The 23,544-nt window shown below is 41.1% G+C and overlaps 4 protein-coding genes across 4 annotated transcripts; all 4 read right to left on the bottom strand.

The window, feature by feature from the left end:
• Window positions 1-488: 488 nt before the first annotated feature.
• LOC119723497 lies at window positions 489-4,026 on the bottom strand. Its single transcript, XM_038194178.1, has 3 exons — window positions 3,357-4,026; window positions 2,283-2,603; window positions 489-1,600 (listed from the first exon to the last, which is right to left on the bottom strand). Exons 1-3 carry the CDS (start codon window positions 3,453-3,455, stop codon window positions 995-997), a joined length of 1,026 nt encoding a protein of 341 aa, XP_038050106.1. The 5' UTR covers window positions 3,456-4,026; the 3' UTR covers window positions 489-994.
• An 86-nt stretch (window positions 4,027-4,112) lies between these two features.
• Window positions 4,113-8,238, bottom strand: LOC119723498. The gene is made up of 4 exons (XM_038194179.1): window positions 8,112-8,238; window positions 6,983-7,121; window positions 6,138-6,455; window positions 4,113-5,586 (listed from the first exon to the last, which is right to left on the bottom strand). Exons 2-4 carry the CDS (start codon window positions 7,079-7,081, stop codon window positions 4,978-4,980), a joined length of 1,026 nt encoding a protein of 341 aa, XP_038050107.1. The 5' UTR covers window positions 7,082-7,121; window positions 8,112-8,238; the 3' UTR covers window positions 4,113-4,977.
• Window positions 8,239-8,613: 375 nt separating this feature from the next.
• On the bottom strand, window positions 8,614-11,070 carry LOC119723499. The gene is made up of 2 exons (XM_038194181.1): window positions 10,152-11,070; window positions 8,614-9,759 (listed from the first exon to the last, which is right to left on the bottom strand). The coding sequence occupies exons 1-2, from the start codon at window positions 10,786-10,788 to the stop codon at window positions 9,386-9,388; spliced, it is 1,011 nt and encodes a 336-aa protein (XP_038050109.1). The 5' UTR covers window positions 10,789-11,070; the 3' UTR covers window positions 8,614-9,385.
• A 1,827-nt stretch (window positions 11,071-12,897) lies between these two features.
• LOC119723496 (elongation factor G, mitochondrial-like) lies at window positions 12,898-22,820 on the bottom strand. Its single transcript, XM_038194177.1, has 20 exons — window positions 22,590-22,820; window positions 22,426-22,479; window positions 21,890-22,000; window positions 21,356-21,488; window positions 21,034-21,199; window positions 20,357-20,512; window positions 20,014-20,087; window positions 19,676-19,752; window positions 19,374-19,454; window positions 18,912-18,979; window positions 18,738-18,813; window positions 17,984-18,121; window positions 17,334-17,492; window positions 17,021-17,110; window positions 16,601-16,731; window positions 16,124-16,193; window positions 15,854-15,946; window positions 15,176-15,320; window positions 14,674-14,834; window positions 12,898-14,158 (listed from the first exon to the last, which is right to left on the bottom strand). The coding sequence occupies exons 1-20, from the start codon at window positions 22,668-22,670 to the stop codon at window positions 13,979-13,981; spliced, it is 2,244 nt and encodes a 747-aa protein (XP_038050105.1). The 5' UTR covers window positions 22,671-22,820; the 3' UTR covers window positions 12,898-13,978.
• Between the last annotated feature and the right edge of the window lie 724 nt (window positions 22,821-23,544).

Here is a 23,544-nt window from a genome sequence, read left to right as displayed (position 1 = left end):
GGCACTTACACCCCTTGCACCACCAGTTATTACTACTCGAAAATGGGCCACATATACTTAATCACCAAGGTCAAACCATGGAACCAAAAATATTACTGAAAAAAATGACAACCTCTTCAAAATACTTATGTTCTGTTACCGCGCGGGTCAAGATTTAAAATGTTCCCCTGCCTTAATTTGACCTTTTGGCCTTTATGACTTTTCATTGTAAACAATTGGAATACTGATTTTTTTTTCTAGGGGCCACACCGCAGTGCTCGACAAGATTTACAACGTATACCCGAAGCCGTCAGCCTGATATCGATTGTACGCGAACGTGATTAACCCAAGAGTTTAGGTCATGGGTCAGTCAGACCCAACAAATTAGGGTAATTTTGAACGACTCTGTTTTTCCTTTTCAAAAGGGGCTTTGAAGAGAGGTCAAGTGGCCGACCTCCGTAGGTAACCTCGTGTATATGGAAAACTATATGCTCTGATGAACTACCATCTTGTTGAAGTCACTCAAATACATGTGTTTTATTACATTTTTGCGAATCCATCTTTACGCCAGCTTCAGTCTTCAAAACATGTTAATGTATGCATTGCATGTATGCTTAATTACTTGGAACTTAAAAACTTGAACAGTTTATCTTATTTTGAAGAAAAATGAAAAAAAAACCACTATTTTAAATTTCATACAATTTTGAACATCAAATGCAACCCCTTCAGATCTACAAATCTACTTCTCTTTAAAATATTTTTTTTTAATAACATCAAATATTTACATTGGCAGGGGGCAGGGGCATGCATAGTGAATAATAAGAGGGCCAACTGTTGAACAACATGTATTTATAGATTCAGAAACTTTGAAGATATTTTTAATTAGCACTTTTTTAAATTTCAATGTAGGCCTTAAAGGTACATATAGGGTAAACTACTTTGGTCTGCGCTTCCCGATTCAACAACCATCTCTTTTTCTTGGCACATTCTTATAATCATGGCTGTCTCTGCCCTTTTACAATCCATTTGTGATAATTCCCTGTATTGTTGACACCAGACAGCTGTAGTCCATGGCATTGCCAGCAGATGGCTTGCCAGCACTGAAGACGCACCAGTTGCCGCCCTGCCTGGCCAACCAGCCCATGACTATGGCCTGGGAGTAGTTCAGTTTCTTTATAGTGTCCTCACAGAGCATCTTGCCAGGGTTGGACTCCTCGTAGAACCGCAGGCTGGGATTTGGGTACTTGGAGACTGTGGGAGAGGCCCAAGCGCTCAGAGTGAAGAACAAGTGGGTGATTGAACTTGGGATGCTGTGAAGATTCACGTTGATCAAGTGGTGACCCTTACGTGCATAATTGTCCATAAGATCTCCCGAATGCCGCATAGCGGACTGTTCTCTATTCCTGTAATCAAGAACACCTAGAAAATGGCCCCCTTGGAAGATCAGAACACTCGCGTCAAGATAGTCTTGTCCGCTTGCTGGATACCCCCAGTACAGGTCGAAGACAACCTTGTCCAGACCAGAAGGCACCGAGTAAAGAAGCCTCCGGACGTGGATGGTCGTTTTAGGAGCAACCTGGTAAAAGGCAAGAGTCGCCTGGGCATGTGAATCGGTGACTTCCTGTCAAAATGAAATAACAGACAAATGTATGCAGTCAAAACACAGACCGATTGACAACTTAAAAAGTGTTGAATCGATAGAATCAGGATTATTGGTACAATGATTGATAGGCCCACATGTAGGTATGAGACACTCTTAAGTAGAGTGTCCCTGAAAGTATACTACATGTATTAAGCCCGCCCAAAGAGAGCTATAGGGGATGATCGAGTCAATTCGAACTTAGGCCGTTTGCTCAGAACGTTCAAAATATCCCCATGTGCGGTCAATATTTGCAGAGTTTACTGCAGATTGTGAGGCAAATATCCATCCTGTTTGATTTTTTTCACCTCTCGAGGCAAAAAAAACTTTTAAAAAATGCGGGAATTTGTGCTAAGAAATAGATTACCTAGCCAATAAAACCACATATTCTGTTGACGTGATTTTGTGTGCAATTCTTCGAAAGCCTGCTGGCGTTTGTCCCCATTTTTGAAATCACGCGGCCGATAAACAAGAATTCTATGTGCTTTCATTGTACAGTTAATAGCTCGCCACGTAGTTGGGGAGTTTTTCGCCTCGCGTGCGAGGCGAAAAAAAAATTCACACAGGATAATGGAGCCAGCCATCATGATCTTTTGGACAATTCCAGTCCGATCAAAACACACACGGTTTTTTTTTTTGTAACACGATAATGTTGCTGATGTACCTTCATTTCTTTGCCGTTGTAAATCAGCTGTTGATTCTCCAGTGGCACCTTCAGATTCTGTCTGACAATCTCCCTGAGTCTGGAGACTGTCATGGACGGATTCAGCTCCACACTGGTGCTGTCGCCGTTCAACATGGCCATGCTGACGTAGCCTCTCTCGCCGGACGCCATCGCTGTGGTCTGGGGCACAAACGTGGGCTCGTACTCGGGAAAAAGGGCCTTGAGTTGGCAGTAGCACTGTTTCAGACGACTGGAGGTTTTGCTGACTTTGTTCTCACACTGAGAGCACTGCTCGTGTTGTTCAGCATGTGCTGTGACACACTGCAAAAATATCGGAATCAAACAAATATTTTAAAAATATAAAATTCAAAATATAATCACAACAACTTAGGAGATAGACACATTTGTTTGCGACATGCATATACAGGTAACCGGTGGAATATTTCAACCATGCTTTTGTCATCCTGTAATGATTTACTGCTACTATGATTTACTTAATTTGTATGAGATAATCTGGATGCAGATTTTTGGATTACTTATATTTTTAATGTTCCAATAGTGCATGGTATGGTTTTCACAAGTTTGACAAGTTTGGATTGTTTTCATTTTCAAGCATGTTACATATATTGAAATTATTTTTCTAATATTCTTTTCATTGTTTTATGTACATGTTATGCAGTTTAAGTTTTATTCATATAAGGACCATGTACATTATGTTATTTCTTCTACACTAGTTACTTTGTTTTATCACCCTCTCTGTGTATTTATGATCCCTGTGTGGTTTGCCCAGGAATGCGAGGCCCAGGCCAAAATCCTGTGGTTTAGCTTGGTTCAGTTTTTAGCCACCATCAAGAAAGCACATGTTGTTAAGCCTCTTATTGGAGTTTTACAGAGCTGCATGGCAATGGCACAGCTGTCATTGACCACTGAAAAAAATAAAATACATTGTATTACATCTAAATTTGAAGAGCCTGTTCTCACTGCTTACATATATATTTATTTATTTTGAGGTAGCGTCATAAGATAACACCAAGGTACGTTACATCAGATGATCAGAGACAATTTTATAGTTACCCTCAGACAGTGCAGAATAGCGTGGTCACAGGATTCCACCAAGGGCCACGGTGGGAACTCACGGGAGAGTTTCTGGACGCCGCACTTGTCACACTTCATGGCGGAAACTAGGGTACTACGTATACTTCAGGAGAACCACGTAGACTACAGCAAATCGTGGGTAAAATGGACCTATCGGCGGGGCCTGATGAAACCGTCTGTGTAGTCGTTATCGGTGACGCTACTTCCCGTTCATCGGGTACCTCGGGTACCGCGTGTACACGGGTTTTGATTCATTCCGTGAAAGATGCAGTGTCCTTGGGCTGTGGTTGGCCTTGTCAATATTGCAAGAGTTTGTCACTGTCAGTATGTCTTCGTAAATTCATTGGTGTCTAACAAGTTGCCCTTCAAACAGTAGAGCTGCGAGTAAAGACCGCAGGGAAATACTCCAACGTGCCACTTGCAATAATGATACCGTGTAGTGTAAAGTGCACTGCCAAATCCCTATTTTTGTTCAATTGGCGTTCCATACGCCGAGAGACCATTTCGCAACACGGGTTTTCCCACAATACACGCAATAGGTTATTTCTCACTGCCGCCAATTTGAATATTATAATGTATTTTGTCCCTGCGCACGTAGCCCCTGAAATAAGCTAGTGGTGTCAAAGGTCAATGATTTCTCATTCGGGTTTTTCCCAGACTGTGAAACGAGTATATGCCTGAAATGGCGTGACACGGGTACAATACAAAGTATAGTATTGTGTACATAAGCAGGGATCATGTTCAACTCCATTTACACATTTAATTTTGATAAAATGTTTTGATGTTGGTTTTGCCATTTACCCACATCATTTATCCCGTCTTTTTGTTTCCAAATTCTTTTTGGATGGCAGTTTTTCCCAAATCCATAACTGTATAAACTTCGTCTCCTATTTGTCTAGTTATAACTTGTGCATATTTTGCCTGCATGCTTTTTAAAGACATGTTTAGGGATATGTTTTGCATGTTGGAAACTATTGTTGTACTAAACTTGAGTCGTGGGGACTGCTGATCTATGACCTTTTTTGGTTGATAATAATTTAAGTCATTTGCTTTATCCAAATCAGACGTGTAGTTATGGTTGAGGGAAGAGTCGATCAAACTCATCCCCAATTCGACACATGTTCACTTGTATGTAACTGTCAATTTTAATCTCAAACAATCCCAAACTAAATTTAAAAAAAAATCAGTACTTGATTCGACTGGCTATGGTTCAAATTCATTCCTCGTGCCCCCATTTAGATTCTTATAGCAGTTGCGGCATTAATTATAGGCTTCTTAGTAAATAATAGGGTCCACTTTTTTGTAACTAAGAAGGACCCACGCCTCACATCTGGCTGGCTTCGGACCTTCAACTTCGAAAAAAAAAAATCTGCAAGTGTCCTCACTTCACACTTGTTAATCATTATAAATATATAACACAAAAACAGAACAGACAAAAATCAATTAATACTTTTCTAACCAACCAGAGAAAGAAAGCTAATGTAAATATCATTTCAATTTCATTCGAACCCAAAATGTCTCGGCCATGAATTACTTGGATGGCTTAAACTGGTACATCGATCATCTCCGTGTTTCATTACAGGCAGTCTGTAATTCGTTCCTACAATCCATTTGCGATGATATCTGTAATTGTTGCATACAGCGGTTTGTAGTCCTCGGAGTTCCCAGCCGAGGCCTTGCCGGCACTATACACACACCATTTCCCTTTATTTCTAGACAGCCAACACATCACGATGGCTTGGGACTGGTTGGTCTTGGTGATGGTGTCCTCACAGAGCATGGTGTTCGGGTCAGACTCTTCGTAGAACCGCAAACTCGGGTTTGGAAACTTGGCAATGGTCGGCGACTGCCACGAGCTCAGCGTGAAGAAAATGTGCGTGAAGGTGCTGGGGACTTGGTGCAGGTCCACGTTCATCAGGTGGTGGCCTGTTCTTGTCACGCTGTTCATCTCGTCGCCGGAGTGTCGCAGAGACTCGTGCGACAGCTTCCGGTAATCCAGGTAGTCGACGAGTTCAGTGCCGCTGAAGATGATGGCCGTGGCGTCCAGGTAGTCCCTTCCGGTGGACGGGTATCCCCAGTGGAGGTCGAACACCACTTTGTTGAGGTTGTTGTCCGGGGCTGCGTACAGGAGGCGCCTGACGTAGACGGTCGTAGCCGGCACTACCTTGTAGTGGCGGAGAGTTGCGGCCGCTTTGTCATCTGTAAACTCCTACCATAAGGAATCAGAGAGAGGAAAGAGCAAGGAGAGTTATGGAAAAAAATTAAGCACGCAGAAAGTAAGACAAAACCAAGAGGACAACCAATTTCAAGGTGCTGGGGGAATAATATTGATGACAGGGTTTGTTTATCGAACATTATATGCAACTTGAATTTGAACTCATAACCTGATTATGTTAAGCTAGCAGATAACCAGAACAATAATTGGCATGCTTTCTATATTTTGATTTTTTATTCTGTCAGTGGGAAGGGACATTACAAATTGTGATAAGCCTACATGTACTCCGTATGAGGACTGTTTATTATAGTTTTATTACTTTTCCTATTCAATTCAATTCAATTCAAATAGACATTTAATCATTTATGTCCATATACAGCTAATACACAATAGATAACTAAATGATTATTCATAATCATACAAACAATTGAACATTACATCAGAGACCTTACACAAATCTATTTATGGAGTTTATTATGATCTTTACATTTCATATACAAATCAGCAAGGATCATCAATGGAAAATGGCGAAACTGTCGAGATACCTTCATCTCTGTGCCATTGTAAATTAGCTGTTGACTCTGGGGTGGCACCCCAAGATCTTTCCTGACAATCTCTCTCAACCTCGCCACAGTCATGGTCGGCTTGAGCTCCACACTGGTGCTGTCGCCATTGAGCATGGCCACACTCACGTAGCCCGTCTCACCAGTCGGCGTGTCGGTCTGAGGGGCGGACGTCGGCTCGTACTCGGGAAACAACACATTGAGTTGCTCGTAGCATCGTTGAAGCCGCTTGGCGTCTTTGCTCACTGGATTCTCACATTGGGAGCACTTGCCGTGTTCTTCAGCGTGATCTGTAACACACTTTAAAAAAAAATACATCGATTTTACTTGATGTTTGAGAAAATTTAAGTTGCTTGTTGAAAGTGAAATGTGAACACAACTTGTCCTTTAAAGTAGTATACCTAAATTTCACTATTATAGTTGTCCTCCTTGTCACTCTATGTTCAGCAAACTAACTTCAAGATATCTCCATGCATTCTCGGTATATTGATTTTTGCTAGACTTCTGTATTTCATGAAGTTGCATTAAAAATGCATTTACCAAAAGACTTGTATTTTTGGTAGCCATCTTCCAAAAAAAATTTTCCATCAATGTACTCCGTGCCGCAAGAATGACAAACGTGTTCAAAATGTGTAGGCTACATGACATCTGTTTAATCGTGGCAGATTCTTACGTCATTTTGGGAGGCTTAACTTCGATGATACTAGAAAAATGCAATTGCTGTCGCACACCAAAAACAGAAAAGGCAAGGGCAACGAACGTACAGTGAGAAAGATTAATGGTAATATTGATCATTATAATCATCATAGTGATGAAATAACATTTACCCGGAGACAGTGCAAGGCAGCGTGTTTGCAGGACTCCGTCAGGGTCCACGGCGGAAACTCGTTGGAGAGTTTAGCCACACCACACTTCTCGCATTTCATGATAAACACACTGTGGAGATTTGATGGTTGACTGATGACACTTAAAGGGAAAACAGGTGGGAAAATCAATGTAGGATTGTCCGTTTAAAGGAACTTCAGTAGAATTTGGATCGCCAGTTACAATAATTAGGCCAAGTAAAAAAAGTGTTAAGCCTCCCCGCCCACTTCCTTTTTGGAGGCCGCCTCTTTTGATAATTATGATAAATTTTAAACAGTGACATCATTTTGGCCTCTGTCTCTGTTGCAACTAGCCCATTAGCTGGTATGCCATTTCCCGAGTCCATGACGGCCACTTAAAAAAAAGCTGGCGGCCATCTTGAAAATGGCCCGGTCGGGCGGCCATTTTTGAAGAAAAAATGGCCTCCTTCCTTTTTTTCAAAAAGGCAGGACGCTAAACTTTTTTTTATTTGGCCTTATTGATGTTCACATAAAGCAGCTGAATATTAAAAAGACACTATATAATCGTTTAATTCTCAGAATTATTTTTCTTCAAGTGTCGCTTCCAATTTGGATAACCTTCAAAGCTTTACAAAAAGATTCTTCAAACAAATATGTCTAGCATCCTCTTCAAGAGCTTAATAAACTAAGAATGCAGTGCCACGTGCGGAACAATACAACACTATGCCACCTGACATACATGGCATATAGTATTTGAGGAATGGCCTTGATGGCACCGCAGTGGTTTCAGCTACAGAACCACAATAGATTACGTTGGGACCAACTACATTAAAACTAGCAAAAGTAATGCAGTCGTCACATTTCACCATGTTTTGTTTGCTTTTCACAAATACTGACTACACAGCCTTACGAGCTATTAGTTGACGACCATACTCCTGCAGAAAATAGTGCTCTGTATATAGCTTATATCTTCCATGTTGTCAGCAAATGCCGTACTATCCACTACGGTGACTACTTTTATAGAGCTGATATATCATTGCGTCTAACGATCCATTTAAGGATACGTTCGTACGTATACGTTAGCCTACCCTAGGCCTACAAAAATAAGTGAACTGTATTATGATATACATACTGTTTCACTAATACGTCCAACCAGGGGTTTACTTCCGCATTTGCACTCGGCGTACCTCCAGACTTGTCGGTAATCGGTAGTTAGTATTGTGCATGCCTGAAACTGTTTCTCATCGGGGTTTTCCCAGTCAACATCTAACGCGGAGACTTATGGGAAAATATCACACTGCCATGGTAAGCATCAAGTGCGCCCTCTATACGAGGATACTTGGGAGACGACGGATCATCAGTGTATCAACAAAATATTTTCTTTTCAACTTGAACACACAGTTTATTCTGTACCTTTTTTAAAAATTATTTTCAAACAGTAGGCCTAGATATAAATACTACCGTCGTACGCTAACAAGTACGCTATATGGGAATGATAAAGTACAGACATTGCGCTAATTAATTACAAGTGTTTATCTGCCATCTGTCGGTATAAGCGTTTTACCACAAGCAAGTTGGCCGACAGAGTAGGCCCTACATCGAGTTTGTTACTCATTAAACGAACCATCTAATCATTTACAGATTAAGCCATTATTATCGACTTTCGAAATCGTTGACATCCCTTTCTGCATTTGCGTTTAAGTTAACATCGGCTTGCATGGCAAATTATAGTACGGTGGGGGTTGTGGCCTTGGCCCAATTTCATAACACAGCTTAACAACAGAAAAGTTGTGCTTAAAATATTAACAGATAAATGTGCTAAATTTAAGCACTATTTCATGGTGTGGATGTGCTAACGGTTCAGTGACGAAGCTAGAATTTTTTTTGGGGGGGGGGGCACACGAATATCATGGGGGCACCATAGAGCTATATTAAGTTGTATTTTTTTTTAAGTTAGCAAAACGCTTACTGTTTACAATTTCTTATGTCAATGGATATAACGAGGCATTATGGGGCCCAACTGGGAAAAACTGCAATTTAGGACGTTTGCAATATGTGCCCCCCCCCCCCATAGAGCTATTTTAAATTATTTTGCTTACTTAAAGAAAAATACAACTTACAAAAAAAATACATTTTTGGTTGGGGAAGGAAAAGGGACATTATCAGTATTTTGGTGTGTGTGTATGGGGGGGGGGGGGGGGGGGCATGGAGATTTCTATTGTGACCTAACCAATTCATGAACTTTGTTCGGTTATGCATGCTTGCGCTTTCCTTTTACTGCTCCACTGAATATAGGCTCTGAATAATAGGCTCTGTTAGCAGAAAATAGAGGCTCTGTTAGCAGAAAATCGTGTGCCTAGTACGTAGCAGCGACATGAAATTGGGCCCTTGTCCGGAAGTAGGTGTCTAAGCTTTATCCAGTGAAGTCTTCTGTTTGGGCTCTAGGGCTCTTGGTTCGTGGGTACCGTGTACCAGCGAGTGTCCGTGTGGAGTCAGCGCGTTCATCTTTATCCTCCGGTATCGTCGCTTCTCCTCCAGCACCTGCATCTCGAGCCGGTGGCGCTGTCTCGTCTGTTCTCGTACCTCACGGGCCAGCTCTCGCTGCTCGTGAGCCGTCTCCATCTGGACGGTCAGCAGCGCCATCTTGGCCTCGTGTTCGTTGCGCGCGTAGTCCATCGCCGTCCACTGATGGTGGCTGCTGGGGTTGTCGAAGTCGCTCATCACCCCGGCGGCTGTTTCGTGTCTGTAATCGCTGTCGCCTTCGCAGTGGAAAACCTCTCCTGGATATAGATTAAACAGATAAAATAAGATCCATCAAATCACCCATTTTCAAATATACCATTTTGGATGGCAAGAAATCGAACCTTTAATTACTTTTTTTTTCTAATATAAAGCCTTTTCAGGAACACGACTCTGCATCATGCGTTAACATGATCATAATAACGTGTCCCATCAATTAAACAATAATTAATAAATGCAAATTAATCTCTGGTTAAATCAACAAACATTTCGAGTTACTTAATTTTGAAGATTACGTCACTTGATAAAACCAACTTACAAATAACCTTTAATTTCTTTTTACCAAAAGTAGCTGTTCAAGTTTTACTCCCTCACCAATGTTAACGGTAAATATTGTTCACAAAATAATGGAAATTAAAAGGGAAATGCACACCTATCTCCTCATCATCCGAATCATGCACATCCTCGAACTCCGCCTCTGGGTCTGTCACCTCACCGTTGCTTCTCCCGGGATGTTCGTCCACCTCCTCGTCATCTTGGCCTCCTTCGGTGAGCGGAACTGGCGAGCACAGCTCCGCTCCATCCTTCCCTTCCTGACTCTGCTGCTCCTGGTAAGACCACGCGTCCTTGGGCTCACTTTTGACCACAACCGTCCCAAGAGAGGACGATGGCATACGGCCACTGGTGGTTGCGCAAGCCCCGTTTGAAACCATTCCATCCGGTGTCTTGTTAGGGATACCAGGACTCCGGGAGTTAGATTTCCCCATGCGCAGCGCCACCGATCCCGCGGTGGGCAAGTTGAGCGTGGAGTACCCGTTAGAGCTCATGGATTTCTTGGCCCGCATCTTGAGGTTGTTCCAGTATTTACGGAGCTGGCGGTGCGTCCGTTTGACCACGTTGTGCTCAGCGTTGAACCCGGCCACGATCCGAGACCAGGCTGCGTCCTTCCGTCGCACCGTCATCCCGTCGTTTCTCTTCGACTCGACGATCTCGATGTTCGCCTCGATCAGACGTAGCAAGACGTCCCTCTCCAGCACCGAGAAGTTTAACCTTTTCGACCTAGACTCCATATTATCATGGAGGAATAAGATGTTATCAAGCACAGCAGAGTATCAGTCGCGTTGAGCTGAGCTATAGTAGTAGTACTTTTACTGCTCGAGGTCAACATTCAGTTTCCGCATGTACATGTACAATATTTTACGTTCTGTGCAGCACACTCTCCCTGTATTGTTGGCGACACTCGAGTATGGTTATTATGCACGGCTATAACCGCAGTGTACTTGTGCTCGGTACATAATCACGCGTGGCCAAGGCTGACCTTTTGTAAGCTGGCTTTACATTATGTGCCGCTGGTAATCGGACTCAAGCCCGCTCTCATATTCACACAGTGCAGTATACACGCATCTCGAGTCCGTGACTGGATCGCCCAGTCGTTGCGGATACCAGCAGGAATGCGTATTATGCCGACCTCAAGTACCGTAAGAGTACGCTGCATTATCATCAGCTGTCTGGTGTATACATGCCTCAAGTATGACTATCTCTACCTGAGGCGTGGTGGGAACTAATAGGCAATGACAACTGCTCGCGAATAATTATTAACAATGAGCCCCAACAGCCAAGTGGGACCCTGATAGGCTATTTTACTGCGCTGAGGTTTTGAGGAAATACGGAAATAATTATGAACACAGTTGTTTCAATCGAGTCATCATATACTGTAAACTTATTTTCTATAAAACACAGTGATAACAACATTATTCATGAATTAAGGCATTGTAAAAAAAAATATAACAAAGAATGAACAATACTATATTGGGAATGGAATTTTGAATGAGTGGCTTTACAATAAAATACGGCACACACGGATGGAATTTTGAATGAGTGGATACTGAATATTTGCAGTGCGACCGATAACACAGTTACATAGATTGTTGATTATACAGACATCGATTTGCATTATCATTTAAGTGATATGTAAAGCACGCGTCAATGAGATCTGGCATATTGTAATTTTTTTTCACAGGTGCCGTTTGTACATGTCTCGTCCAGGCTCGCTTTAATAATCCAGTTGTCTTACAAAAAGTAACTGTACGTTAATATTATTATTATTATCATTAATCTAAAAATTAATGTGGCCTGACGTTGCGAACTTAGCAAGTTCTTCTTCAGAGGCTAAAACAGAAATTAACATGGGGGTGCACACAAACATGCAGGGCTGAAAGAAGAAACACTAAAGGAGGATTAGGTGGGAAAGGTGTGGAAAGATGCAGGGGAGGGTGGATGAGAGAACAAAGAAAAAAAGGGAGATGGCAAACCACAAGGGGTCTGGTGTAAACTGGGCCAACATTTATTATCATTATTTATTTCTGAATATGAAACCAAGGATTCCTCAAAAGCGCATTATAATTATAGGCACTGTAGCTCGCAAGCCTGAAGAAACCTGCACTGAGAGGAGACAATGAGAAGAAACTACGTTTTTGGAGGATAGGAGGGAAAAGCCCAGAAGAATATTCTGGGGAAAACCCACATGTTGGCCCAGGCAGGATTTGAACCCGGGTCACAGCGCGCGGGAGAAGGTGACGAAAGTACCGCTACGCCAACCTGGCTTATATGGTTTAGCGGATGTCACTTGGGCGCGCGTAACCATCTCTGTATAAATGCGCGTCGCAAATGCCACATTGAAATTGACACAAATTTCACCAGCAGAACGCACTCACTATGGACAGATATTTATCGCTTAAAATTCAGTAAGAATCATAACACAGTGCGTCTACCCGTGTGGATTACATAGGATCTAACACCTGCCCTCAGATGTGACGTCAGATGCAATGCGTCTATGGACAGTCAAAAGAAAAAGACCGCATTTCAGTTTGGACGCAGTATATTGCTTTCGTTACCATAAAAAAATAATAGCAAGGCTGTTATAATAATAAGCTATCCCGGTTGAATCGCGTCAACGCAGCTTGTGAAATATTGTCCAATTACATGATATACAAATGAACGTGGAACGCGCAAAATCTGAGACACAAAACTTAACGTACACATTTCCATAGGGGCGTGGCTAACTCGCAAACGGCGAAAGGACGTGTACATGACATTTTCAAGTTGCACACACGACACATAAATATGCAATCGATCAAGGTGCTGGCTATATCTAGAATAAACACGGGGGCAGACACTACTCACAACATTTGACAATATCTTTACACATGTAAAGGAAAACTTATCACAGATACACAACATACGGTAACTTCACTTGATATATTGCTCAATCTGTTCAAGAACGTTAAGAAAACCAAAAACATTGGTCTGATATCAGTTTTGTTTTTATTTCTCACTGATAATATAAACACAGATGAAAAAAAAGTACAACATGGGATGACTGATTAACATTATCCTTATAATTACGGTCTACAAATTTGTAATAAGGCTTATACTAGTGTATTGCAACATGACACTGCAATCCAAATTGGCACACACTGCAAATGACTCCTACTTGAGACGGCAAGCTGTTTGGTTTGCACTCAGTGAGTTTTCTTGTCGCTTAAATCATTTTAAATATCACTACCCGAGTGATTGTGAGAAGCAAGTGCGATGGCATTTTTATTTTTTCATCAAATCATGTACAACCAAGTTCATCACAAGAGGTAAAGAAAGTGTGGTAAAATCCCTTGCTCAAGGACACTCGTTCTATGTGCCTTGGAAGGATTCGAACCCTCACTGTTGAAGTCTCTGCAACATCGGAATAGTTTAGGCTAAACTGGCAATTTTTTTTTTTTAATTAACTCAACTTGTTGACAAATCCTCAAACAAAGCACAAAGGAAACTTCCTACTTTCATTTTGATAAATATCAGGTTGAGTGAAAGAAACCAACTTTGTTGGGACTTGAACCCCCGACCTCAATTAAAAGTTAAAACTTGGCCCATCATCGATCAACTTCCTGTCATATTTGAATCAACTTTCAAGTCCTTTCCGTGAACCTTAGAACATGTTCACTTATATTTCTTGTTTCCACAGAGTGGACTTTACACATGATTTTCCAGGTACTTTTAGCTCTGGAAAATATCTACGGATACTTTTCTTTGAAATTTCGTTTCATTTTCTAGTATTTAATTAAAAACATTATTAACACTCTAAAAATAATATAAATAAAAAATGTCTGAAATATTACCCAGACAATAGTTTCAAAACAACAAAGTCATTATTTATATTGCAGACAATAGTTATAATAAATATACACTTCTTTTACAGCAATACCTTCATCATCTTGAGCGTTTGGCCGTTTTGACCAGACCGTTTTCTTGTTGATATTGTAGGATCAGTGCTTCTTGCACAGCGGGTCGGCAGGGCTGGTAGTGGCTGTATTCCATGGTGTACTCGCCTTTGCCTTGGGTGGCAGACCGGAGCTCGGTAGCGTAACCGAACATGTCGTTCAGCGGCACCTGCAGATAAGGGTCAGAAAAGTTTTGGCCAATATTATCGAAATGATGTTCCATCGATGAAGTGCAAGCGAAATGTAATTATGGTCTGACAGGCTTCAATATTTTAAACTAAATTATTAATGTTTTTAATCAATTATCAATTGTCTTTTAAAAGTTTTGTCATATTGCCAATTTTGCCATACATTGTGGTGTTAATGATATTATAAAACACAGTTTTCTTTTCTTTGAGTCCTGTTGTTGTTGTTGTCCTTGTTGTCATTGTTCTTGTTGTTGTGGCCGCTGTCGCCATTATTGTTGTTATTGTTGAGAGTAATCTATTTCTTAATTGAATGCTAATATATTTCTTATCCCAGTTGATACCATATGACATTTGTGTCTAGATTTTTCATGGAAAATATAAATTAATGAAGTTATGATAGATTTGATTATAACTACGAATGTTTACAAGCACATGCCCTAGACCGGTATCCTATATTGAATCCTTGTAATCAATTTCTAATCAATTACAGACTCACGTCACAACTGATGGAGAAGTACCCCTCCCCGCCATCCGAGCCCGAAATCACCCCGTTGCGTTTGTTGATGCCAGCCAAGACGGTACCGTGAAACTCTGAGGGCGCTGTCACTTCCACGTTCATGATCGGTTCCAAGATGTGGCATGCTACTTCACTCATTGCTGAGGAAAAATACCGATAAAAATGTTGAAAAATGTTTTTCGGTTGTGAGTTCAGGAGCCAACTATGGGGTTCTACTTTCTTTGTACTACCAACCAGGTGTTGGAACATTGAAGGTACTAGAATGCGCCAAATTGGGCTACAAGAAACGCGTTTTTAAACAGAATCCCAAGTGTGCTCAGGTGGGACTCGAACCCAAGACCTCTTTCTGATGAGTGCAGATGTCTTTACCACTTGACTCCTGATCTTGCCTAGGTCAGCTGGCTGGTTCGAATCTTATGCAGCAGCAAAAGCATATTACATCAAAAGCATATAATTGAGACAAGGACTTTATAAAACTGACCTTGCTTGATGGCTCCAAGACCAGCCAACCTGAAAGCTAGCTCACTAGAGTCCACCATGTGATGCTGACCGTCTTGAAGACGCATGCGGATACCTGTGATCTTCTGGCCTATTTGGAGGCCCTTCTCTGCTCCTTCATAGAAACCCTGGAAAAAAAGGAAAGAAAAAGAAATGAAGAAACAGGTGTTTGATCATTTTAAAGAGTCAGGTAAGTTCATTGGAAATATTTGTAAAGCGCTTTGAGATTGTTGATACGATGGAAAGTGTTACATCAGCATTACAATTTGGTTTTATTTTTTTATTTTAAAAAATTAAAAAAGACAGGATCTCCCCAACTAAGATAACAAGAAAGACTCTTGGAAACAGGAACACTGACTTTTCATAATTAGGCAGGTAGCAAACATGTTCAATTTACAAATGGCAAATAAAAAACAATAAAGAAAAAATAAATTAAGCTTGAAGGATGAAAGGGAATAAAATATTAAATGGAGGTAATGATTTTTTATCCAGAAAGTGGCGAGGGGTCGAAACCTAACTTGGAAAGAAAAGGAGAGGCACAGGCAAGTACGCATAATAAAATCAAATTCAATGCAGCCACAGTTAAAAGCAACAGATACCAGGGAGTCAAAGAAGAGTACATTTTGTACATGAAATAGTCGAAGAAAATATTGAAGCTCACCTTTTCCACTGCTGGAACAAACTGTTTGGGGACATTGGTTCCCAAGGTCTCGTCTTCGAACTCTATCTTGGTGTAAGAATCCGAAGGTAGAGGCTAGAAAATTACAAATCAAGCGTGTCAGTGTATGTTTAGTGTTTTATTTGTACGTTTTAATGGTTAGTTTGCATTAAGTGAAAAATCTAACATAAAGGGGGTTTTACAAAACTCCATATGTCAAGTGTGTTAAGCACAGTTTACATGTGATTCTTTAAAATATTCATTCGCATTCACCTCAATCACACCGATAACTTTACCGTACTGGCCGGCGCCGCCCGACTGCTTTTTGTGTAAGTAGTCAAATCTACAAACAAAAAACAACAAAAAAAATTGATCAAATCCATATTCTGAGCTTGTTTTCGCCATAACGTGCTTACCGTGCTGAAGCAGAAATTTGGACGATGACCAAATCATCACAGAATCCTTTATGTTAAGGGATGTACAAATGGCAAAAGCAGAAAACTCCTGCCCATGGTTATGCGACCCCTGAAATATGTTCGATTTCGATTAGATTTTGCGAGGATTTTCATTTATGGTGAGAAAATCAGTGAAATCGAACCCAGGTTTAAAGTAGAATCTCTACTCTTTGAATATCACAGGTTCAGGAAACTTTCGATGACTGTTGTCATTTCCTGATGAGACCGATCCAAATGCAAACTGTTATTATTCTGTCTGGGTTATCACAGAATCCGGACGTGAAGATTTACTTACTCTATGGGTCGCAAGATGGACTCCCGAAAGGCCACTTTGGGTTTGCCTACAACCACAGGGCAGTTGTATTCATTTTCCATCCTCTGGGCGTAGATTTCAAGATGCAACTCTCCCATGCCGGACACTATCGTCTGCAAAATAAAACATGTCAAAATATCATCCAGGTAAGGGAAAACAAGGTTTTCAACAATCACAAAAGGCAGAGTGGAGTTGTCAAATTCAACCTATTTTTTCCACTAGGCCAAAGTGCCTATTACTCCATATACTGCCCAAATCTGCCCCAGCACTGTACGATTTTAAGGCCTGCCCAAGCAATGAACGGTTTAAGGATTTATCAAGGAGTAAATGAAATGTTAGAGAATGTGAAGCAACTACAATATAAATACAATGTAATACATGAGCTAATGGATTAACACAAACCTCTTTGCTCTCATTGTCAAAGTGCACAGTAAACGTCGGGTCCTCACGGGTGAAACGATTGATCGCTTTGGAGAAATTATCAATGTCGGTCTGAGGACAAGAAGATAAATCAAGTTGGAAAAGATGACAATTTTCTGATGATCCATATTGGGGGGGGGGGGGGGGTAAGACAGTTGCAAACACAAACTAGGCATGGACAGATGTAAAAACAAGGGATACTTGTTCTTGTGCTTTTACAAAATTAACGACGAAAAACTTTAATAAAAATCTCCTAAAATTGGAGGTGCATTGATTTGTCGTGACATGATCCTACCTTTTTCTGTGGCCTGATGGCAAGCGAAATGACAGGTTCTGGGACGTGAATCGATTCCATGGACAGCTGGAACTTGGGTTTGGAGACGAAGGTGTCGCCGCTGGCACAATCAATGCCAAAGAGGGCGCTGATGTCACCAGCATAGATGTCAGTCTGGTCCTGGTTGCCAGAAGAAAAAAAACCAAAAAATAAACCACAAGATCTTAGACTATTTTGAGGAGGGAGAATGGTATTTGGAATGGTCAGTTCTTAAATCCGCTTCCAAGATGTTCTGGAACATTTACTGACATGCAGGAAAATGTTTGTACATGTTTTGCTGTTGGTGATGGATTTGACTCAAATGCTCTAAATTTGAATAAACATGTACCAACATTTTTTTTGGCTTTTTACATGTTATTAAAAGGAGGATTTATATAAACACTTTGCAGATTTAGTGGATCTTCAAGAGGTCTGAAACAGATCTTGGTGAAACCTGTCATGCCTGTATAAAAACTTTACGTGAAGTTGACTGCTTACAACAGTATTCCACTCATTAAATGACATTCATTATTTCATCTTAGAAAAATTTAACACCTGATGAAAAATAATGTGGTCTTGAAAGATCTAAAAAGTCTCGACTGTAATAGATTGAGGATTTTTCAGATTCTCACCTGCATTTTATCAGCATGCATGCGTACCAGCCTAGACACCTTGACTCGTTTGTTTGTCCGCGTGTTGTAGATGTATTGACCCTTCTGTAGATGGCCCTGGTATACCCTCATGTAAGTCAGCTGACCAAACCGCCCAGCCTGTACAATTATCCAACGCACGCATACATTTATGAATTTATTACAAGTTTAGGCACTCTCCTGAAGACGGTCAGAGCATACTGACCGGAACGTCGAGTTTATACCTCTGGTTCTTTTCAGAACCATTCTCTTAGTTGAGAAATTATTCGCACATGGTGTTTCCGCAAACCTTTCATTATTTGAATTTATTACAGTTATTAGGTTTAGTATTTGAACTGGGCAAGCTCAAAAAAGCTTGGACGCTATTCATGTCAGATTTTACACTATTTGAATGTAAAATCATACAAACTGAAGAAAAATCCCGATTCTAAAATACAAAAAAACCTAAAAATTTGGGACTGTTCAACAGTATATTGAAAGCAACAAATTTCAGATTGCAGTTTGTTACCACTGTCCTCATTGATTTGTGTACAATTATCGGCTAATACAAAAAAAACTAAAAATTTGGGACTGTTCAACAGTATATTGAAAGCAACAAATTTCAGATTGCAGTTTGTTACCACTGTCCTCATTGATTTGTGTACAATTATCGGCTGTTTTTTATGTTAAAATTGTACTATATTTGCTACGGTTTATTTGCTACATTGATTTGTCAACCAAAGGGAGAGCAACATACCTCAAGTTTGAAGGCGAGAGCGACAAATGGGTTCAAATCATCTCTCCTTGGATCCATCTTCAACTTTTGATCCTCCCTGGAAAGGATATCAGAAACAAGAATCTGCTTGATGAAGAAACCTAGAATGCTCTGAACAATTCACTCTTCTAGAAATGCTGAAAATTGAATACTTACTCGTCAAAGGCGTAATTATCCACTTCAGTGGGATTGGGGAGGTAGTCCAAGACTGCATCAAGCAATGGCTGTGAGAAAAGCAAAGAAACAAGAAAATAATTTATCTCTTGAAGTCATAGATTTGAGTGGACATAAAATCATTGAAAGAATGCAGTTATAGTGATGGGTGTTAACGAGTTCACGCAAGGAATATTTTGTCATTGATCGGACTCACGCGCGGGCTGTTTTCATGAATCTCGATGCCAGATGGGTTCAGGCTGTCATCTGCGGGTAATACATCCTGATATTTCCGGCTCACTGCGAGCGGGTCACTGACAGATATTTCCGGCCTCGCTCGTTGCGTGTTTATCCGTCATCCGTTCTGAATACCGCAAAATCTTTGTGTGTATACACACCATCCAGTTAACTCAAGGCAAACAATGAAATGTAATTTGTTTATGTAATATATCAAATGCTTTGTACCTGTACTCCTTTGTTTTTCAGGGCTGTTCCGAGAAAGACTGGAGTGAAGGCTTGTTTGAGGGTCGCACGACGGACGGCTGCCTGTAAAATGTAAAAAGAGGAAGAGATATTTTGGGAAAACATAGTCTTGGTTTTTATTTTTCAGGAATTCCATTTATTACTGATGTCTCAAATGGGACAATTTATGCAGATTTGTTGCCGGGAATTTAAAGACTCATACATTTTTGGAAAAATATTATTTAAAATATTGCGCGACCTTCTAAATTTGGTCAAAAATCTAACACAGAATAGGAAATACAAACCTTTATCTGCTCTTCGTTTGGTTCCAATTCTGAGAGAAACATGTCACCGAGCTCCTCGTCCACATTTGCTACACATTCTGGAAAGCCAAGAAAATTAATCAATTCATAAGCAAAATTCACAATTCCAAATTAAAATTTGAGACTAGATGGAAATAATTCAGAAACGGCAATTTGTGTATTCCAATGGTATCAGTTGTGAGGCAATCGGAAGAGTCCAAATGCTTGGAGCTGTTATCCGGAAGATGCTGCTTAACAAATGTACGTGCTGACCAAATTATACGTAATCTTATTACAAGCAATATGTCCTGGTTTTAATGCAATTTGAGAGGATTCCTTACCTATCATTTCTTGTCTCTTTTCTTCCATTTCCGCTTGCAATTCCTCAGGAACCTCCTTCTGAATAACATTCTGCCTGTACAGATTATCACAGAAAATAAGACAATAATTCCTTATGTGATTTAGAACATGCCAGTTTACGGTAGCACGTTTTAAAAATGTTGACAAGGCGATGACAGTCAAGTGTCTTGCCCAAGGCCATAGCATCAGAATTCTTTGAATAGGACAAACAGTTCCATCAGCAGTATATGCCTGGATCCAATAAGATCTCTCACTGCATTGTGTCCTTCACTGTAAAAAATGTTTCAGTGATTGTGAGGGCCCTTGTTTCCCCCGTCAACTCACCCCTGGTCTCCCTCGAAGTAGATGGCTCGTCGATGGATCAGGTCCACCACACCTTTAGTACTGGACTCCAGGCCAATGGGTAATTGCAAGAAGGCTGCGTTGTGGTTGAGCTTGGAACGGAGCTGGGACAACACACGGTGTGGATTCGCCTTGAGCCTGTTGGGGAGAAACATTTTTTAGTATCTGATGTTACAGTGAGCAAAAGATTTCTGAAACAATTCCAACACATGGCTATAAAAAAGGGGACAAACCTGTGTTAACAGGACTGGAATGCTCATAGCTCTTTCGTTAGCGATTGGGCCAGACTCATATGCTGCTGTAGGGGGATCGCCACACCTCCTCCACAGCAAGTCTGTTATCTTCCCAGCACTGAATAATGCCAGTACCCATTTAACACCTTGGTTGAGAGGAGTAATTGAGGTAAAGCGCCTTACTCAAGGGCACAACACGCATGGCCACGGCGGGGCTCAAACCCACAACCTCACGATCACGAATATTGTTTTCCATCGCTGGACCACACGTGCCCACAATGTAAGATCATACATTAGCTTGACCCGGGCTAATAATTTATTTTAAAATGTACCCTTTAAAAAAAACCAAGACGACGAAGCTGTGCTCAGAGCTGAAGACGTGATTTCAAAAACACCCCAAGTTTTGAGGTACTCCATAAAACTCACCTGTCCAGTTTATTGATGAATGCGATGCGTGGCACGTTGTATCGCTTCATCTGTCTGTTGACAGTGAAAGTCTGGCTTTGGACTCCTCCTACAGCACACAGAACCAGCACGGCACCGTCTAGTACGCGTAAGGCTCTCTCTACTTCTACAGTAAAGTCAACATGCCCTGAGGAATTTCAGATAAAAAAAAATTGGACATTTAAGTACCTATAACATGCCTTCCGGTATGCACTCATCCCAAATAATTCAATTTTCTAACTTGCTAAGCAGCTATCTCCTGCTAAGCAGTGTTATGAGATGAGGTCCTGGGGCTCAGACCCACCTGGTGTATCAATGATGTTGATATTGTAGTCTTTCCACTCAACGTGTGTCGCAGCCGACTGTATGGTGATTCCTCTCTGTCGCTCTAGCTCCATGGAGTCCATCGTGGCACCAACATTGTCCTTTCCTTTCACCTTAAAAAATATGTATTAAAAAACAAAACAATCAATCATTTTAAACTAAATCACAGCAACTTTACAAAAAGTGCTGGAGGTTTTCAAACTATGGTTCCATCTTCAGCTTTGGATTTACTGCATGCCTGGCACCAGGATCATTTGATGAAAATATTAGCAAATGCTGACAAAAACACTATGGTAAAGATGCAGTTGTTGAAATCTGGCACAATAATACCTTGAACTAATTTCAAACTCTCACATGCACTTACACCAAGTTACAGTACAAAATAGTAAATGGTCGTTAATGTTATGGTGTTAATGTCAAACTGTAAGTTTGCCCGGGGGGGGGGGGGGGGGGGGGGGGGGAGTGGTCAATAGAATGACAGGGAAAGGAGGGACTTGATTTTGGCATTACGTACCTCGTGCATCTGTTTGATTCTGCCTGTGTAGAACAAGAGCCGTTCTGTGAGGGTCGTCTTTCCAGAGTCAATGTGGGCCGATATGCCAATGTTGCGTATCTTTCGCACATCCTATAAACAGAATACAAATTACTTCTTAAAATACCAATACAGAAAAAAGAACAAATAAAGCCTACACTTTCAAGCTATCTAGAAAAATAATTCAAGAAATTTGAAGGAAAGATTCGCATATCTGGCCAGGCATCACTAATTTTTCCCTTCAGCATGTTCAGTGACCAATCTGCCATCAGAAAGTCATGAAAGTGATAATCAATAATATATCCCAAAAAGTCAAATTTAGCAATAGCAGGGAAAATATTAAGGTATTTACTGAGAAAACACTTCAAAATTTTCAGATCAGTCTCATAGGGTTTGTGCACAGGATGACAAGTAATGGCCAGATATGGGAATCTTTCTAATTTGAAAAATCTTTTGGTCCCAAAATTTTTGACAGAAAATAGGAATGCCCAACAATGCCCAAACGAAAGCACACTTACGACATTTCCAGTTGAAGAGGATGCATGCCGGTAACAAGCACTTGTAGGTAAAATCTGAGAATAAAAGAAAAACACATTTGATATGGAACAAGTTACGAGTTAATGACATGAATCCGCTGTCGGAAACACACGGTAAACCGTTCCAAACAACGCTAATCTATCACCTGTTTTCGGAAGTCGAAAGCAAATTTCACATTGCGTCTAGTTGCTTCATTCAGAAGGGATGTGAATCGGAGTAAGCCCATGACAGAAGAAGAAGTTTGCCTTTTACAACCAAGAATTTGCAATTTTATCTCTAAAAACTGCTATTCTTCATCACAAAATCCCGGTTGCGCACACAATTTTAACACACGTAACGCATGGCGGTGTGACGTGCATTATGCAATCTTTTCTTGAGGGCGCCCTTTTCGATCAGTGGTGGCGGAGGCATCATTCATAAGTATTTCAAAGTTTAAGAAAGTCTTGTGGAGTTGTAGGGGCCCCTGCAGTGACGAGGGAAAATTGTGACAAAATGTCAATCCATCAACCCGTTTGCGGGAGGAGGACGTGTTCACGGTGATAACACGCACTGTCTGATTTACATAGGCGCTCGTGCCTCCGATCCGGATGACGTCTGAACGCGCTAATCCCGCGTGTCTAAAATAATTTGTACACACACACAAAGTCACCTCAGTCTGTGGAGGCGGACCGTGTGTTGATCTTGAATTGGCCGCTGTGCACGACCATTTGTTCTACGATTTACGCTGCAGTCAGATCCAGTGCACACCTCGGAGTATTGAAAAATGAGGTTCTGCAAGAAATCGTCGTACGAATATTGAATGGATGTCTGACAGCCTGCACTAGTTCGTACTGGAAACCGCAACCCTCAAAGGTAAGTGCAAACAAAATCATAGTGACTTTTGTAACTTCATATTTTTCGCCTCAAGAAGACAACTGATGTGACATCTCGATGCTAAACCAGCAATGGCGTAGCCAGGAATTTTTCAGTGGGGGGGGGGGGGGGGGGGGGGGGGACTGGAACATTTCATGGATGCGAGCGCGAAGCCCGAAGCCCTTACGGCGTGGGGTTCGGGGCCCGCTTAAGGGCCCCGAAAAAAAAAATATTCTAGATGTTCTGTG

The sequence above is a fragment of the Patiria miniata genome, unplaced genomic scaffold, assembly GCF_015706575.1.
Source record: "Patiria miniata isolate m_02_andy unplaced genomic scaffold, ASM1570657v1 HiC_scaffold_17, whole genome shotgun sequence".
NCBI classification, from domain to species: domain Eukaryota; kingdom Metazoa; phylum Echinodermata; class Asteroidea; order Valvatida; family Asterinidae; genus Patiria; species Patiria miniata.
This window is presented reverse-complemented; position numbering and strand designations above follow the sequence as displayed.